The 17,837-nt window shown below is 41.5% G+C and overlaps 1 protein-coding gene across 7 annotated transcripts in view; it reads right to left on the reverse strand.

The window, feature by feature from the left end:
- CACNB4 (calcium voltage-gated channel auxiliary subunit beta 4) overlaps positions 1–17,837 on the reverse strand; it is a 200,627-nt gene that overhangs the window by 49,083 nt on the left and 133,707 nt on the right. For 6 of the 7 annotated variants that reach the window (XR_004647649.1, XM_034785406.1, XM_034785407.1 and 3 more), the window contains 2 exons: positions 2,987–3,106; positions 1,205–1,327 (listed from right to left, as the gene is read on the reverse strand). Coding sequence is in view for 6 of the 7 variants with exons in the window: in XM_034785406.1 (XP_034641297.1) it covers positions 1,205–1,327; positions 2,987–3,106 (243 nt within the window). In the remaining variant the exon portion in view is untranslated. Of the gene's footprint in view, positions 1–1,204; positions 1,328–2,986; positions 3,107–17,248; positions 17,341–17,837 lie in introns of those variants that run through there. The other variant, XM_034785409.1, reaches the window with a different exon arrangement.

The following is a 17,837-nucleotide window of genomic DNA, read 5'->3' on the forward strand; positions in this document are numbered from 1 at the left end:
ATTAGAATTTGTTTTAGAAATTCATAACATACAATGAAAATATTTGTGTATTCGTAGGAAAAGGGAGAATTGTCATTCTGGTAAATTCCAAGGGATTACAACTAGGAGCTGTTTGGCAAGAGAACATTTCAAAAATCACAGGACTGTAAAGCACAGATGGGAGAACCTCAAAAGGCTCCAAGCCGAAGTGGTATCAGGCCCCCTAAAATCAACCCGCAGCATATATGGATGAACCTTGTTTTGCAAGTTCTAGGCCTGCATATATGTGTGCAAAATAACATGTTACACATGCAGATTTTGTGGGTTCACTTTAGGAAGCTCAAAGAAAATTTGCAGGAAATATCTTCAACATACAGTAAAAATGATTTTCTCTTCAGTTAGCATTTTAGGATGGTGCCCCTATCCCTTAGCTCCCCTCCCTGCTCTGAGGTCCCATTTCTCTCAGTCTCTCTCCATACATCTACACAATGAGTGGCACTTAGCTTCAGACCCCAGGTCTACTCACTCAAGCTTGCAGGGCTGAGGCTCTAAAAATAGATGTGTAGATGTTGCAGCTTGGGATCTGAAGCGTAGGCAGTACCCAGCTCCAGCCAAAGCCGCAACAGCTACACAACTATTTTTAGCGCAGTAGCCTGAGCCCCATGAGCCTGAATGTGTTGACCCAGGCTCTGGGACTCACTGCCACTTGTTGTGTAGACGAACCCTATGTCCCAAGGCAGAAAGCTTTCCTACAGATGCTTTTTCTTACTCTCTTATTCTAGGTCCTCTCCCTCTTCTATAGGCCCTCTCTAGGGGGCTACTTGCAGACCTGGTGTAAGCTGGTGTAACTCCACTGTTGGGCTCAAGGTGTCCTTTCCCAGGCTATCTACTACCAGTCTCAATCTCACTGCTTTAGTGAAGAACAAAATCTATCTCCATCAAGTTCAAGTGGTTTTAAAATCTACTAAGACATGATTTCCCTTCCATGCATTTAAGACCAGATAATGAATTTGTAGATTCAAATTCATAATAGTACAAGATACAGCCTCATGGCACTGGAATCCTGATAAGGATGAATGATCCTGGATGTTATTGCTAATCAAACAGATGCTCTGAGTAATGCTGGCTGCTATTCAGCTTTCTCTTTTGTCTTGCATGGCTCAAATCTGACTGCTTAGGTTTTAGTTGTTGGCAGGGCAGAGGAATAATTGCATGCTGTAGTTACCTCTTTAATGTGCAAAAAGTCCTTGGCATCAAAAGAAATGGCAGTGCTTGGGACAGGAACATCTTCATCCAGTGCGCCACAGTAACTCACATTAGTCTTAACTGCAAACGCTACAGGTTTAGACTAGGAACAAAAAAACATGTCACAAGCATATTACAGAAGTGTTCTTGTACTTTGTAGATTCAAGAGGTAGTGTGCTAACTGTGTCAAATTAAAAAATATGTATTTACTAGTCATGCATTGGCAATACAGCCAAATTCAGACCTAATGTAAGCGGACACAACTCCACACAAGTCAATGGAGTTGTGCTTGCTTACATCAGGTCCAAATTTGAGCCATGTGATTTACTACAAAAGAGAATTGATTTATCAGTAGCAATCCCCTTGTAGGATAATTCAAAGGAAGGTAATTCCTCCCTCCACAATGCACACAGTGCAAGAAAATTCTTCCTTTGCAGAGATTGTTGTGTGTCCTAAGGCATGAGATGTGATGGAAGATCCTACATAAGATGTAGGTTACAAAGTACTCTACAAAACTATAGAGTTCCAAGGCTTGGTTAATTCCTGCTGGTGTAAAATCGGCTGTATGCCCTGAGTAGCAGGAAATTTGTGAGGAACACAGCATCACAAGGTACCTACAAAAACCTTTCTGCTGGGTGGCCAAGAGTTGCCTAAAACTTCCTCAAAAGTAGGTGAAGCTGATCAAGACAGTGGGGTGGCCAGAGCAACAGGGAGACATGCTGATTCAGACCTATGGAAAAGTCCTATGGAATTCAATAGGATGAAACTAGGAGGGTTCTACAGAAATGTAATAGGTGTTATATGAATTAATCCAAAAATGTATAGAATTTAATAGAGAACAAGACAGCCTTTCTACGGGCTTTTTTAAACCACCTATAGAAGGGATAGAATTTTCTATTAAATTCAGTAGGACAGTCTAAAACCCCATAGAAAGTGTATCATTCTGAACAAGTCCCGTAAGGTTGGGAGCCTCTCCCAGCAGGGTCCCAACCATTCTCTGAAGTTGGCCTCCATTTGACGAACCCCTGGAAAAGTGTGGCCCTGAAAACACTGCCTGCTTTCCACTGATGGAAAATCCCTCAGGAATGTATCTATCCATACCCCCAATTTATTTTACTTTCACTGAAGTATCTGAATGCCTGACCCCTCTGGCACACCATTTGTCATCTGCAGCCCCTTTCTTCACAGGGTGAATCAAGCAACCAACATTTGAGAAACAAAAAAAGGACTAAATTGCAGCCACTGGGTCAAAATCCTATGTCTGACTATATTGGTACAATGGCAATTGAAATGAATGGAACTCATGTGCATACATTACAGGGCAGTATTTGCCCCATTATATTTACATCCAGTCCATCCACAGCTCATCCATAGGGTGACCAACTGGACCAAATCCAAATTCAAAAGAGTCGAGTACATTGCTGTGAAAATGTGGTAGAAGTCTCTTATGTTGTTCTCCTTTCCTTTCCTTAAGTAAAAGAGCCAAATTCCATTCTCATTTACACATCTAGGACCTACCAACACACATAAGGTTACATGGGTGTGACAGCAGGATTTGGCTTCATGTTTTAAGTAGTATCTTCTTTGTGAAAATATTTGGTATTTCCCCCTCTAGCATCTTGTAGTTGGTTGCCAAGCTATTTTCAAATTATATGATCACCATTATAAACCTGTAGAAAGAATTCTAACACTATGCAAAGGCTGATGTGCCACCAAATGCCATATAACTTTGCTATTATTAAAGCTGAAAAGAAGAACTCACCTTTGCCCTTTCAAGCTGAATAGCTGCTTGCTGTTCTCTCTCCTGGCGAATTGCTTCTCTGTCCTCTTCCAAAGATACATCAGAATCTGATGGTCTGCTTGTGTATGAATCTGCTGATCCCTAAAAAGAAGAGGACATCGTTAAGAAAATATTATACTGCTTAGATGAATCCAAGCCAAATTCACAAAACATTGCTCAAGTGTTTATTTCCTGAATTTTGTTATGTACATTTTGTGTTTTATTTCTGATAGGAAATTGTACAGGATATAGCTAGGAATTTAAGTAGTTTTATAATTTTTATTTTTCTGCAAAACACAAAATTCCAAAGGAAATCTCTCTCTTTCTCAGAACTTGTGCAATATCTTAGTCTCTCTTATGGGTATGCATCATAAGGCAATCAGCACTGGGAACAGCAAACAACCTATTACAAGATTTAAATCCTGTTTGATAGCCTTGGATTAAAGATCAGCTCTCCGTTGAAGGTTACATCACATCAGATAGAATCAGATTATTAGATGTCTCAGTTAAAATCTCTTTTCTATGTAAATATATTACTGATATATAAATACTTTACTCAGTACCCAGCAGCACTCAGACAAAGAATTATTCTATGCATCATACCTAAACATAAATGTATGTGAATCAAGAAGCAAAAATGGCCAAATGCCAGAACATACTATTTAAAAAGTTATTTGACAATGGAACACATAAATCCAAATGCATCCTATGCAATATCATGAGATAGGGATGATATATGAACCAGAAGGGATATACATCAGTCTGCAAGGGGAAGAAATAGGATATACTGTACAGTAAGATGTCTTGTTCAAGTCACCATTCAGGATGGGTGGCACAATCTAAAACCAGTAGTCTTTTTACACTCCCCTTTATAATAAACAACTTGACACTGAGGTCCTGATTCTGCAATTAGATTGGCACAAATGTACCTTCATGCCTGCATGGATCCAATTGCAGGATAGGGGCCCGATTTTGTAAGAAAGACAAAAGAATGTACAAAGTATTTGAAAATATTATTAATCTAAAAACCAAAATAGACCCCAGATGCCTAGCAAAATTAGAGCTCAATTCTACTTGCATGACTCTTAATTCAAATGAAGATGTGCCTCATTTCTAAAAATGGTGTTAAAAAGGCATGTTAATTTTTTTTTTTTTTTTGTAGTGGCCAGATCCTGCAAAATGCTACGCATGCTAAACTCTAGGATTTGGTCCTCTAGTCTAAGTAAATCTCGCATGGCAAGGATATGCACATGGCAGTTCTATTTCCCAAACAGGAAGAATGTCTATTTTTATACTTGTTTAGGTGAGTAATGCCTTTGCTACGAAACTTCCTTCCTCTTTCTGCACTTGATCTTGTGCCCAATGAAATTCCCAATCTTCCACTGACTCCAGTGATTCAGAATCAGATACTATTTGGTTTGGAATTCGATTAATTTGTATTTAGTTTAATTTATCAGCACCCAGCAATAGCGGCGGTTAATTTTATTTCAGTTAGAGATTCTGCATTGTTATGACACACTGTGGGTAGCTTTGCACAATTACAAATTTTTGAGGTTCTGAATTACAAACTCGAATGCAATGGCAATTAATACTTTAAATATCAGCACATAATATATAAAGTTTAGGGTACAAGACCATATGTAAATGGCATAATTTAGTCCCATTAACACATTTTTATATTTACATATTTTGTACATTTATGAGTTCAGAAAAGCACAATGCTAGGACCCTAATCATACAAACAAAACTATCCTTGCATCCATTATAAAACCCAAGTCAATGGGGCTGCACAAAAGTCTATCCATGCAGATCTCCATGCAGAAGCTGGATGTAGTACTGTACAGTAACAATCAAAAGCCCCGTAGGAACTCTACACCACACTGTTTGTGACCACTGCTGTAAAATATTATAGAATTTTATAAGAGAGAAGCATTAATTAACTGGATCTTCTATATTTAGTGAAGTGTTGGCCAATAAGTACAGCAACACATTTCTAAGTGATCACATTTTCAGTAGCAAATTGAAAAAAATCATCTTCTCATCCAGGAAAGCCATTAACAATCTATTTTTGTCAAATGGATGACTATTTTGTCTCATCACAATTTTTAGAAGAGTTTTAAATTAACTCATGACTCAACCAATTCAGATGCAAGTACATTAAAAAAGCCTTTTAAAAACTGATCTTCACTGCTATGATAAATAGTATCCTATTTATTCTGTGGTGATGTCATTTCAGTATATTTTCGTGTCTGAAGCTATTTAACAACATAACTGTATTTGGCAGTGAGCTTAGACAAGTAAAATAAGTAGAGACTGAGGAGAAATCAAGTAATTCTCAGAACTCTCATCATAAACTCCACTTAAGTACAGCAGCATTCAGTCAGGTATGCTCTGATGTAAGTATCAGACACACCCAAAGGAATATTCAAAGCTGTGAGATTTAAAGAAACATTGTGATGAAGTTTTGGAACAAAATGATTATAACAACTTAGTTAGACAGGCTGTTCACCCAATATTTTAAGGACATATATTGGTTAGACAGCTAGTTACTTAAGTTAAAAACAAAGCATCGATGGCGTAAAACATATCTGCATCTCTGTCTGGAAATCACAGCGCTTGTGCAGTGATCCTGTCTACTAAAGTAACACACAGGCTGATATTCAAAGGCAGACTCTGACTTTGTGCCTGCGTTCTCACACCCACAATAACTGAAACCACAAGTCTAAGAGAGCAAATAATTGTGGGCAAATAAGTGCCCAGAGATTTAAGTACCTGATTGCACCTGCAAATGATTTGGGGCATATTTTATGACAAAGATATTTGCGTATGTGATTGTCAGCAAAAAGTTAAGAAGTTGAGTTTGTAGTATTGCCAACCCCAAGGATTCCAAAATCATGACACTGGAATAAAAATCATGGAATTTTAAAAAATTAGATATTTGGGAGTTTTGATTTGCCTTCTATTTTGAGCTTTTAGGCTTCCCATTTTGTAGCCTCTCTCTGCATCCACAAGGATTCGAAACTTACTTTTGTTTAGATGAAAGCGGAGATTCTCATGTAATCATATGACTCCAGCGGCTGGGGCTTGAGGAGAAACATCAAATACAGCAAGACTCGCAAACAATGTTGTGAGAATTGGCAACACTGCATTATAGGCCTATTTTTGAAAACTAGAGCCCAAAAAAAAAAAAAGTACTTTGTGGTACTGATTCTCTGTAGCATCTTACTACTTTCCCTCCAGCTTCAGACCTTTCAAAGACCGTATTACGTTGTTTTGAGTATGGAGTGTTTCATGTAGACATGGTTAAGTTGCCATTCCCTCTACTATCACTTACAGTGTTCTTTGTAGCCATAGGGTACATCTACACTACAGGGGGGAGTCGATTTAAGATACGCAAATTCAGCTACGTGAATAGCTTAGCTGAATTTGACGTATCGCAGCCAACTTACCCCGCTGTGAGGACGGCGGCAAAATCGACTTCCGCGGCTTTCTGTCGACGGCGCTTACTCCCACCTCCGCTGGTGGAGTAAGAGCGTCGATTCGGGGATCGATTGTCGCGTCCCGACAGGACGCGATAAATCGATCCCCGAGAGGTCGATTTCTACCCGCTGATTCAGGCGGGTAGTGTAGACTTAGCCATAGTAATTAACATTCTACGGGATATTGTACTGGTATAGGCCTGAATCATCAGGTGCATCTTATGTTTGCCTGGTGCACTTGGGGAGAAGCCAAGTGGCTTCCCTCCACTTCCCTGCCCCCCTATTGGGGGTCTACAATTTGTCTCCCAGTGCAATTTAGAGCAGCCTTTACACCTGCAGAGATCTCGGAAGTGTAGCAAGATCTGGCTGTGCCTCTTCCATGCCTCTCTCAATTTTGACTCACCTTTTGGAATAGGGTGGGAGGGGATGAGAGAAGCCGACTGTATCCCAGCCAAGGTTTTCTCCAACAACAGACATCCCTAGCTTCTTTTAGCTTTAATCCCCTTTGCCTGAGCGTCACAAAGGGGACTTAGTGGGGCTGAGAATCTGGCCAATAATACACACATCAAACCTTACATTGTATTATCAGCTCTAGCAAGAGGCATTGGCAGTTTTATATCGCTGGACAATAAAGCCAATCACTTACTTAAAGGTATATTCTCCGCCTCCCTTTGTTACTCGTTTTCAGTTCCTTAAGTCATACTGATGACAAACCAGAACAAAATCAGTTCTTCATTCTTAGTAGCATATATCTAAGGGTGGACTTCTCCAGCCACTTGAAGTTCCTGACAGGGATGTTTTGGCCACAGGCCTTCTCCAAATGGATGAAATTGAACATGCCGCAAGGAGACTATTAAAAACAACAAGGAGTCTAGTGGCACCTTAAAAACCTCACTTCTTCAGATGCATAGAGCGAAAGTTACAGATGCAGGCATTATATACTGACACGGAGGAGTTACTTCGCAAGTGGAGAACCAGTGTTGACAGGGCCAATTCAATCAGGGTGGATGTAGTCCACTCCTAATAATAGATGAGGTGGTGTCAATTCCAGGAGAGGAAAAGCTGCTTCTGTAATGAGCCAGCCACTCCCAGTCCCTATTCAAGCCCACATTAATGGTGTTAAATTTGCAAATGAATTTTAGTTCTGCTGTTTCTCTTTGAAGTCTGTTTCTGAAGTTTTTTTGTTCAATGATCGTGACTTTTAAATCTGTAATAGAATAACCAGGGAGACTGAAGTGTTCACTTACTGACTTTTGTATGTTACCATTCCTGATGTCTGATTTGTGTCCATTTATTCTTTTGCGGAGGGACTGTCCGGTTTGGCCAATGTACATGGCAGAGGGGCATTGCTGGCACATGATGGCATATATAACATTAGTAGATGTGCGGGTGAATGAGCCCTTGATGGTGCGGCTGATGTGGTTGGGTCCTCTGATGGTGTCGCCAGAGTAGATATGGGGACAGAGTAGGCAACGAGGTTTGCTACAGGGATTAGTTCCTGGATTGGTGTTTCTGTGGTGTGGTGTGTAGTTGCTGATGAGTATTTGCTTCAGGTTGGGGGGTTGTCTGAAAGCGAGGACTGGCCTGCCTCCCAAGGTCTGTGAGAGTGAGGGATCATTTTCCAGGATAGGTTGTAGATTGTGGATAATGTGCTGGAGAGGTTTCAGCTGGGGGCTGTATGTGATGACCAGTGGTGTTCTGTTATTGTCCTTGTTGGGCCTGTCTTGTAGTAGGTGATTTCTGGGTACCCGTCTTGCTCTGTCAATCTGTTTCCTCACTTCCCCAGGTGGGTATTGTAGTTTTAAGAATGCTTGATAAAGATCTTGTAGGTGTTTGTCTCTGTCTGAGGGGTTGGAGCAAATTCGGTTGTATCTTAGGGCTTGGCTGTAGACAATGGATCGTGTGATGTGTCTTGGATGGAAGCTGGAGGCATGTAGGTATGTATAGCGGTCAGTAGGTTTCCGGTATAGGGTGGTGTTTATGTAACCATCACTTATTTGCACTGTAGTGTCCAGGAAGTGGATCTCTTGTGTGGACTGGTCCAGGCTGAGGTTGATGGTGGGGTGGAAATTGTTGAAGTCCAGGTGGAATTCTTCAAGGGCCTCCTTTCCGTGGGTCCATATGATGAAGATGTCATCAATGTAGTGCAGGTAGAGGAGGGGCACTAGGGGACGAGAGCTGAGGAAGCGTTGTTCTAAGTCAGCCATAAAAATGTTGGCATACTGTGGGGCCATGCAGGTACCCATAGCAGTGCCACTGATTTGAAGGTATAAGTTGTCCCCAAATCTGAAGTGGTTGTGGGTGAGGACAAAGTCACAAAGCTCAGCCACCAGGCGTGCTGTGGCCTCATCAGGGATACTGTTCCTGACAGCTTGTAGTCCATCCTCATGTGGAATATTGGTGTAAAGTGCTTCTACATCCATGGGGCCAGGATGGCGTTTTCAGGAAGAACACCAATGCATTGTAGTTTCCTCAGGAAGTCGGTGGTGTCTTGAAGATAGCTGGGAGTGCTGGTAGCGTAGGGTCTGAGGAGAGAGTCCAAATAGCCAGATAATCCTGCTGTAAGAGTGCCAATGCCTGAGATGATGGGGCGTCCAGGGTTTCCGGGTTTATGGATCTTGGGTAGCAGATAGAATATCCCTGGTCGGGGTTCTGGGGGTGTGTCCATGTAGATTTGTTCCCGTACTGTAGCTGGGAATTTCTTGAGCAGATGGTGTAGTTTCTTTTGGTATTCCTCAGTGGGATCAGAGGATAGTGGCCTGTAGAATGTGGTCTTGGAGAGTTGCCTGGCAGCCTCCTGTTCATAGTCCGACCTGTTCATTATGACTACAGCACCTCCTTTGTCAGCCCCTTTGATGATGATGTCAGAGTTGTTTCTGAGGCGGTGGATGGCATTGCGTTCTGTACGGCTGAGGTTATGGGACAAGTGATGTTGTTTGTCCACAATTTCAGCCTGTGCACGTCTACGGAAGCACTCTATGTAGAGGTCCAGTCTGTCATTTCGACCGTCAGGAGGAGTCCACGCAGAGTTCTTCTTCTTGTAGTGTTGGTAGGAGGGTTCCTGTGGGTCAGTGCACTGTTCAGTGGTGCGTTGAAAATATTCCTTGAGTCGGCGTCGACAAAAGTAGGCTTCCAGATCACCGCAGAGCTGTATCGTGTTCGTGCGGATGGTGGGACAGAAAGAGAGTCCCCGAGATAGGACAGACTCTTCTGCTGGGCTAAGTGTGTGGTTGGAAACATTGACAATATTGTTAGATGAGTTGAGGGTACCACTGTTGTAGACCCCTGTGGCAGGTAGGAGTTTAGATAGCTTACTGTCCTTTTTCCTCTGTAGAGAAGTGAAGTGTGCATTGTAAATGGCTTGTCTCGTTTTTGTAAAGTCCAGCCACGTGGAAGTTTGTGTGGAAGGTTGGTATTGTATGAGAGTCTCCAGTTCTGAGAATTCATTCTTGATCTTCTCCTGTCTGCTGTACAGGATGCTGATCAGGTGGTTCCTCAGTTTTTTTGAGAGTGTGTGGCACAGTCTCTCACCATAGTCAGTGTAGTATGTTGATTGCAATGGATTTTTTACCTTCAGTCCATTTGGTATGATGTCCATCTGTTTGCATTTGGAGAGGAAGATGATGTCTGTCTGTATCTGTGCAAGTTTTTTGTTGAGGTTGATGGATTTCCACTCCATACGGCTAAATTTAGTGCCTTGCATGGTGTCAAGTATCAGGGGGTAGCCGTGTTAGTCTGTATCTACACAAACAACAAGGAGTCTGGTGGCACCTTAAAGACTTTATTTGGGCATAAGCTTTCATGGGTAAAAACCTCACAATAGGAGATTATTGGTATCTGCTAATAAAAGTAAATAATTGGGGTTTTGTTGGTGGTGGTGTTGATAGAATACAAGGAGTAGAAAATGGCTCCACTCCTGCTCCATCAAGAATGGAAATATATTCATTGTATATTCTATTTATTGGTTTATGAAGTATGAGGGAAGGTATCACATGTAAGTTTTTACTCTTTCTTTTGTAGCTGTGAATATTCTTATTTCCTATTTAATTTAATACATTTTGAAAGAGATGTGAACTCCTACTTGTTAGTACTGTATCTTCTGGTAAAAGTAATGAGCCACAGAAAAATGCACCCTGACCCTATCTTATCCATTTATAATACGCCCATCACCATGGTATCAAGGCATGGCACAGGCAGGAGCAGATTACATGCATCTCAGAGTAGAATTTGGCCCAATATGAACTAATGAATAGAAACGACTGGAGGATGACAATTCAGTTTTGCAGCAACTTTCAAGGTTTCAAAATTTGTTTTCATTCTTCATTGGAACAAACACAAAACCTTTATAATATTTTCACAAAATCGAAATTTTGTCAAATTTCGGGGGGAGGGGTTCATGTGTTTTCTATAAGCTTGTGCTTAGAGCACTGGCTGGTCATGTGGGAAACCCACGTTCAAGTCCCTGCTCTACCTGATACACAGCAGATTTAATCCCATATTCCGAATCAAGCAGAACAGTGACATCCACCAGGCTCTGCCACATCCCAGGCCTGTTCCCTACGCACCACGCTCTTGAGTGGGACAGCCAGTCTCACTCCTACCAACAAAACTCAACTGAAAATACAACCAACATTTCATTTAGACAAAAATGTTCTGAACAGCTATACTAGTAATTTTTTTTTAATATTCCAGTTTTTTTTTGTTTGTGTGTGTGTGTGGGGGGGGGTGTTTTGTTTTTTCACCCTCATGGGTGGGAGAGAATAACTGATTACATGACCACAGAGTGAAAAGCAAATTATGTCAACACAAAGTGCTAGTCCAGAGGAAAGAGAAGTTCAAACTCTTGAATCCATTGTCTCTCGCTCTCTTTCTCTCCGGACCCTGACACTGCATGGAAGGACCCTCTAATTTTTGTTTTAATTTATATTATATAGCCTCTGTCAGCCGGCAGATATTTTTGAATGAATCAACTAGCTAGGTGTACAGCACATATCCATAATTGTACATGGCAGGGTGGTTTCAAAATTATTCCTTCTATAGTGAGCCTTGTGCGCAGATAATAAGGGAATATTTGCCTTTCAAAATACAAAGCAAAGAATACATAAATTAAAGGTGCCTTATTGGGGTTAAGGAGCCTTGAGAGTCAATGCCAACAAATTACCCAGAATGTATATAATTTATGAATTAATCTGGTATACACTATGCAAGGAGCAGTTACCATAGGAACTGCCATATCACTTTGTTGTCTACCTCCCCTTGAGACCATATAGGGTTGCCAGTTCTCCAGGATTGTCCTGGAGCCTCCAGAAATTAAAAATTAATCTTTAATTAAAGATTATGGCATGTGATAAAACCTCCAGGAATACGTCCAACTAAAATTGGCAACCCTATGAGACACCCAGCATCTTTGTGAAGATAAAACACGCACCAATAGCTGTTGAGAACATTCCAGTTTTAACAATCTGAAAGGTTTCAACAGAGAGCTATATTCTCCCCTGGATTGTATGGCTCGTTTCATATCTATTTGATAGCAGTTTAATTTCCTGCTTTTGTGGGTGAGCTCATTTTTCTTTTCATTAATTACCTTCCCCCTCTTTTATTCTCCTCTACAGCCGTATTGGATCAATTGTTATAGTTCACCTTTTCAAGACAGACAAAAAACACTGGGATTTGAAGTGATACCAAGGATGGTGAATTAAATAATGTTTCTGCAGTTACGGGTATATAATCAGTGCCTCTCTGCTGAACATGCATGCACACCTCAGGCTGGCTCGCACTCCCTCCACTGGCCCCAATGATTTCGGGGTTTCTATGGCCTGGTCTATTTATAGAGCGTGGGGGAGATCACTGGGTCACCATAAGAAATGGGAAGAAGCCTTCAGACCACTTATAGGAGACAGGAGAATAATATCGTCTTTTAGCTCCCCCCTTCCTAAATGGAACAGAATAAAGATTACAGTGGTACCAAAAATAAACTGTTTCAAATTCAGAGTGCCACAAATATCACACATATCTGAACACTTGTCCCTCACAAATGATATTATCTCCCATGTAATGAGCATGGGTTAGCTACCATGCCACTGAACTGCTCCAAAAAATATGCAATCCCTTGGAAAGGCAAGGTGCATGTAGCAGAGCCAGGAAGCATTCTGCTCCATACATTTCCGAGGCCCTGCCTGCAGCAGAAGACCTCTGATTTTCACGTTAGCTAAGGAAGGGAGAGAGCTTTTTGTCCGACTGGAGAGTGTCAAGTGATTTTTGGTTTTCTTTATTGGAAAGTGGGTAAGAACAGAGTACAGTGCGTGTCACAGAGATGACAAATCAACAGAGCATATGGAAGCCGAGCTGAGAATCTGCAAATGGTGGTGTAGTGAATGTAGAAATACAGGGGTTAATATCTAGACAATCACATCCTATGGGGCTGATTTTGCATAGCTCCATATGGATTACCTGGTAACTTCATAAAACAGTTAAACATGCTGGGGCACAGTTTCCAGTGCTTGCAGTAGTACGCCATGCTAGGGCTGATTTGCTCTTCTCGTTAATAAAGTGTACATGCTGCTTAAGGGGGAAGCCAACTTTTTTTTTTTTTTTTTAAACAATCTCCAATGTGAAAGTAACTATTGTCAGGAGTGACTTAGCAATAAGATCCCTGGTAAAAGAGAGCTCAACTCTGAAACCCCAACAGGCTAATGTGCCAATACTTCCTTAAAGGAAGTTTCAGGTAGTAGGCAATGTATCTCCAGGCAGTTAATTATTCTGTGTGATCAGCTGGAGTCTTAATATGGTCAGAGGTCAGAGCCAAAAAAAATTTGGGACACTTTTAAATCATCAGTCCCTCCTGCATTGACTCTCTCCCTGCTCTTACCCTGAGTTCCTCCCCCAAAGAGAATCCTTAATCTACCCCTCCTAAATATTCCACGTCCAAGCAAACATCTAGCATCTCATGGCTGAGTTTCAGCCCCCATAAATTGTGGCAGACCCAGTTCCCAGAGTCCTGCCTTGATGCTGAATATAGTGGCTTAAAACAATTAAATGCAGCCTGAGTGATGCCACACAGACCACCAAACAATTACTATTTATTATTTGTATTGTGGTAGCAGCCAGAACATGCAGTGCATTGTATAGCACGTAAGAAGACAAAGTCCTTGTCCCAGAGAGCTTTCAAATTAATAGTAGCAATGACAATATCCAGGGAGTGGCTAAGTAGAGAATGAGTCTACCCCCTTGGAGGTTCTTCACCCTCGTCACCTTCCACCTACATCTCTGACACCAATGAGAGACCTCTTTTCTCCTCCCAGAAATCCACCTTGGGGAGAGTGGTGGGGTAACATTCCTGCCCCACATGGCTCTGAGAAGGAAAATGGGGGGAAGTGCACCTGCCCTAAGTGACTGTCTGAGATCCAGAAGTAGGTATAAGGCTCAGCCCAGCCTGCTCCTCCAACCACCCATTCACACTACACTCTCTGGCAGCAGCCAGAATCCCTCTTTCCCCTCCTAGGGCTCAGGCTCTGCCTTTGGGATGTGGGAAGGAATCCACACCCATTGTAAACACACTGAAGTTAATGCCGTTAAATCATAGATGAAGTGGTCCCTGTATTATTAGGGTGAAATCTGACTGCTATAGCACCACCTCAGAAGTCCAGGCGGCTTGTGTCCTCAGACCCTTTCCCCAACAGCCATATGACCAGTTTTTGTGTTAAAAGTGGGGGTGGGGTGGGGGGTGGAAATCACTGTGTTTAGGAAGAACTTAGAAAAGTGCAGAAAGGATCTGTGGATTCCGGACGCCGCAGGACAATTTTTTAGGTCAGCAGGTTTATTTATAGATGTACGGGGAGAGATGTGACTTTGTACTCGAAACTGGGTGCTGCTAAACCCCAGGGTTCCACTGGCGTGATGCAGAGAGACTTCCAGTTCTTGAGTAGCCCTCAGTCTCTATAACTAAGCCCACAAAACTCACAGGCATCCAGCTTTTTGCTATGCAGAATCCTTCTTTGGATGCTGTCCCTCCCTCAGCAGCATCCTCAATGCCCCCCACGATGCTCAAAGGTTCCACACACTCAAAGGTTTCCCCATTCTTCCTCCTCACTCTCGAATACCCTATACCATGAAGAGCTTTCTTCCAGACAAGGACTGGATGTGGCTTCCGAAAGCCTTAAGTCCTTGTACTGTGCCAAGTTCAATGGGACATCAATCTCTGATTGGGGTTCTTATGCACTACTGTAATACACATACCATTTCTCATCTTCAGTGACCTGCAGACATTTCACAGGCATGCCTCCAACCGAAACCCTGATAGTGACACACCCAATGGGAGAGGACTCCCTAGTCCAAGACCTTTTATTACAGGGAATCCTGGGTGGGGATAGGCTGCAGACATCCTCCCTTTACTCTCTCTCCTTAGGGTTAGAAGGGTTGTTTCATTTCTTCGGGACTGTCTGGTTGACATTCCCAAAACAAAAGCCTCAGACTCAAGGGGTTGAAATAAAACCAAAATTAATTAAGAATTGAGATGAGAATAAGAAAAATAATATTAAAACAAAAGAAACGGTATGCATAACACATCTAGTCCAATTGCAAACATTTCTTTTGAGTACACTAAGATTAACTACAGATATCTTATGTTGATATAAATAAGCAATTTTTCTCTCTGACTCTCATGAAAAGATTCTCAGTCTCTTTTGGCCAGGCAGCATCTCAAAGACACGTCTTATGAAGCCCATCAATGCTATACCTTAAGCTGGTCTAAAGAGTAAATGGAAGGCTTAGCAAAGCCTAGCTGAAACTCACAGAGTTTGATTTGCAGGGCTAAACACAAACCCGTTTTTCCTCCCAGTTTCAGTTCACGTGGGTTCATTCTCACTCCGTTTCATGAATCAAACAGACCTTGAAGCTCAGAGCAAAACTCAGCCAAAACAAGAGAATTTTGCCTGATTTCCATCTAAAGCCATAAATGGGCTTAAATTCACTTGCAACTTGGCTTGAGTTTACTCCAAGAGATTCATGGCTCAGATTTTGGGCTGGTAATGAAATGCTCAATCATTGGCTTGGTTTTGTTAGGAAGTTATGGCATTGCTCCTGAATTAACTATACAGACGAAGGGAGGAGCCCAGAGTGAAGGTTTTACTAAAATTCTCCCTCTCTTAATCCAGTCTGAAGCAGAAGGAAAAGGAGGAGATAACTGACACCAAATGTACCCTGTGTATCATAGAAGATCCTGTAGTGAAAACATCATATGGTAGAGGGACAGGCAAGAGAATCCCAGTGCTGTAGTCAATAATAGAATGAGGTTTGTTGGAGGAACATGTTCAAACCCCTCTCCCCCACTTTTTTGTGCAGTCCTTTAATATAAGGAAAGGAGGAGAAGAAAAGTAAATATACCAGGCTAAATGTGACAAAATGTACCATTTTTGGTCCCGGAGTCTGTGAACTCGGATGACTGTATGATTTGGGTTCTTCCAGTTCAGACCTTGTAAGAGTCACAATAAAATGGACACAACGTTTCCTCCAGTCCTTTGTTTATTGCTGGTTATGTCACCAATAAAAAATCAAAGTACTAAAAAAATATATAGTATGGTACAATCCTGCATGAGTTGGAGAGGAATTTTGCCTGGGGAGAACTAGATATTATTTATTTATTCTTGATATTATTGTAGCACCTAGGAACCCTAATCATGGACCAGGACCCCACTGTGCTAGGTGCTGTACAAACACAGACCAAAAAGATGGTCTCCGCCCCTCAGAATTGACAATCTAACCTAATACCTCTCAATCTTTTCTGTCTATAATTTCCATCAGAACTACAAAGAGAAACTAACAGAGCTGCTTTGTTTTAGTTATCAGAGCCCTGATAGGAAATACTAAACTTCCACACAGAAAGAAATTGAAATTTCATTTCTAGGCCAGTATACAGATTACGGAAAGAAGGCTGGATATTATGAGCCGTTTAGGGCTGAATTCAATGCAAACTATCAGATGGCTTTCATTTTTTGGGACTTCCGCTGTGCAAAAATCAGAAAACATTTTCTTCCTATTGAATACAGCCATTCATGATTAATCGGGCATACAAACACTTTTAGTTTCATGTGCAGCTGGTAATTCCTCCAGCTGTCAGTAGCTTTACCAAAGGCTTGAATAATAAATATTGATATCATGGAATGGTTTCTGCAGAGTGCAGGGATGTTATACAGTTACTGACTCGCAGGCATATGGTAGCTTTCTGTAACCAAATAGAACCTACTTTTAAGCACCGTAAAGAGGCCAAATATTCTAACTTCAAAAAGTATTTGGTCTGAATAAGCATATTGGGAACGGGTCCATAGTAAACTAATCCCTACTCTCAAAATTCAACATCCCACAACAACTTCATTTTGCTGAGGGGAGAGCTCATTCTAAATGAGTAATATTTTTTAGCTCAATTAGTTTCATGATAATAAGTTGACAGTGCTTCCTGTTAGTTCTGTAATAACAGTATCCTGCTCTAACACCTTTGGCCTCCTAACTCTGAGTTTACTTAGCCCAGTATGTGGTCACAACCTTGCAAATATAAAACACCTTTCAATTCCATCTGCTTACACTAACAAAGGAACATCAAGTATTATCCTTCTTAGCTAGAAGAGGCAGTTTCTGACATTTCCTTACCTAGAGCTGGACAATGTAACCTGCCTGTAGCTTGTCATTCTGGTGCTAAACTACACATGCTGATATACTTTTATCACTCAACAGTTTCACTATCACATGGTTGAGATGACATAAACTGCATTACTGCCATCTAAGATAAAGATGTTCACTTCTGAGGCAAACACCACCACAAAGTACTTATTCTTCCATCTCCTCTACTTGAATGACTGGAGTCTTAACCTGCAGGAAGAGGAATATACAAGAACCACAGAAATATTAACCCTTTAAAAACTAACAGCTAAGATAATATATATCACATGCTCTTGACAGTAATTTCCTATTTCTCTTACACACTAACACATTTTCCCTCCTCTGTTTTAATGCTTATTACAATGCTATATCATTGTTATATCACTGGACAATAATACTTTGGGACAGATTGTGCCTTGAAGGCATTAACTTACACTGGTAGCTATGCAGAGCTGCATCACCCCAGGTATAGCTTTGTAAGGGAATATGTCTCAGGAGACTAACATTTTCAGAGCTCTGGGGGATGAAGGGAAACTATACATCATATACCATCCCATAGGCATACTCCACTCTGTGCCTGACCAACTGCTGGCCAGCTACAGGGCGGGAGTTTCTTGCCTATTCCTTTCAGATAACATATGCCTCATTGATGTTTGGATGGAACAGGGTGGGGAAGGGGCGGGAGGAAGAGTTTTTAAGCCCCT

This window comes from Trachemys scripta, chromosome 11 (genome assembly GCF_013100865.1).
Source record: "Trachemys scripta elegans isolate TJP31775 chromosome 11, CAS_Tse_1.0, whole genome shotgun sequence".
Taxonomy (NCBI): domain Eukaryota; kingdom Metazoa; phylum Chordata; order Testudines; family Emydidae; genus Trachemys; species Trachemys scripta.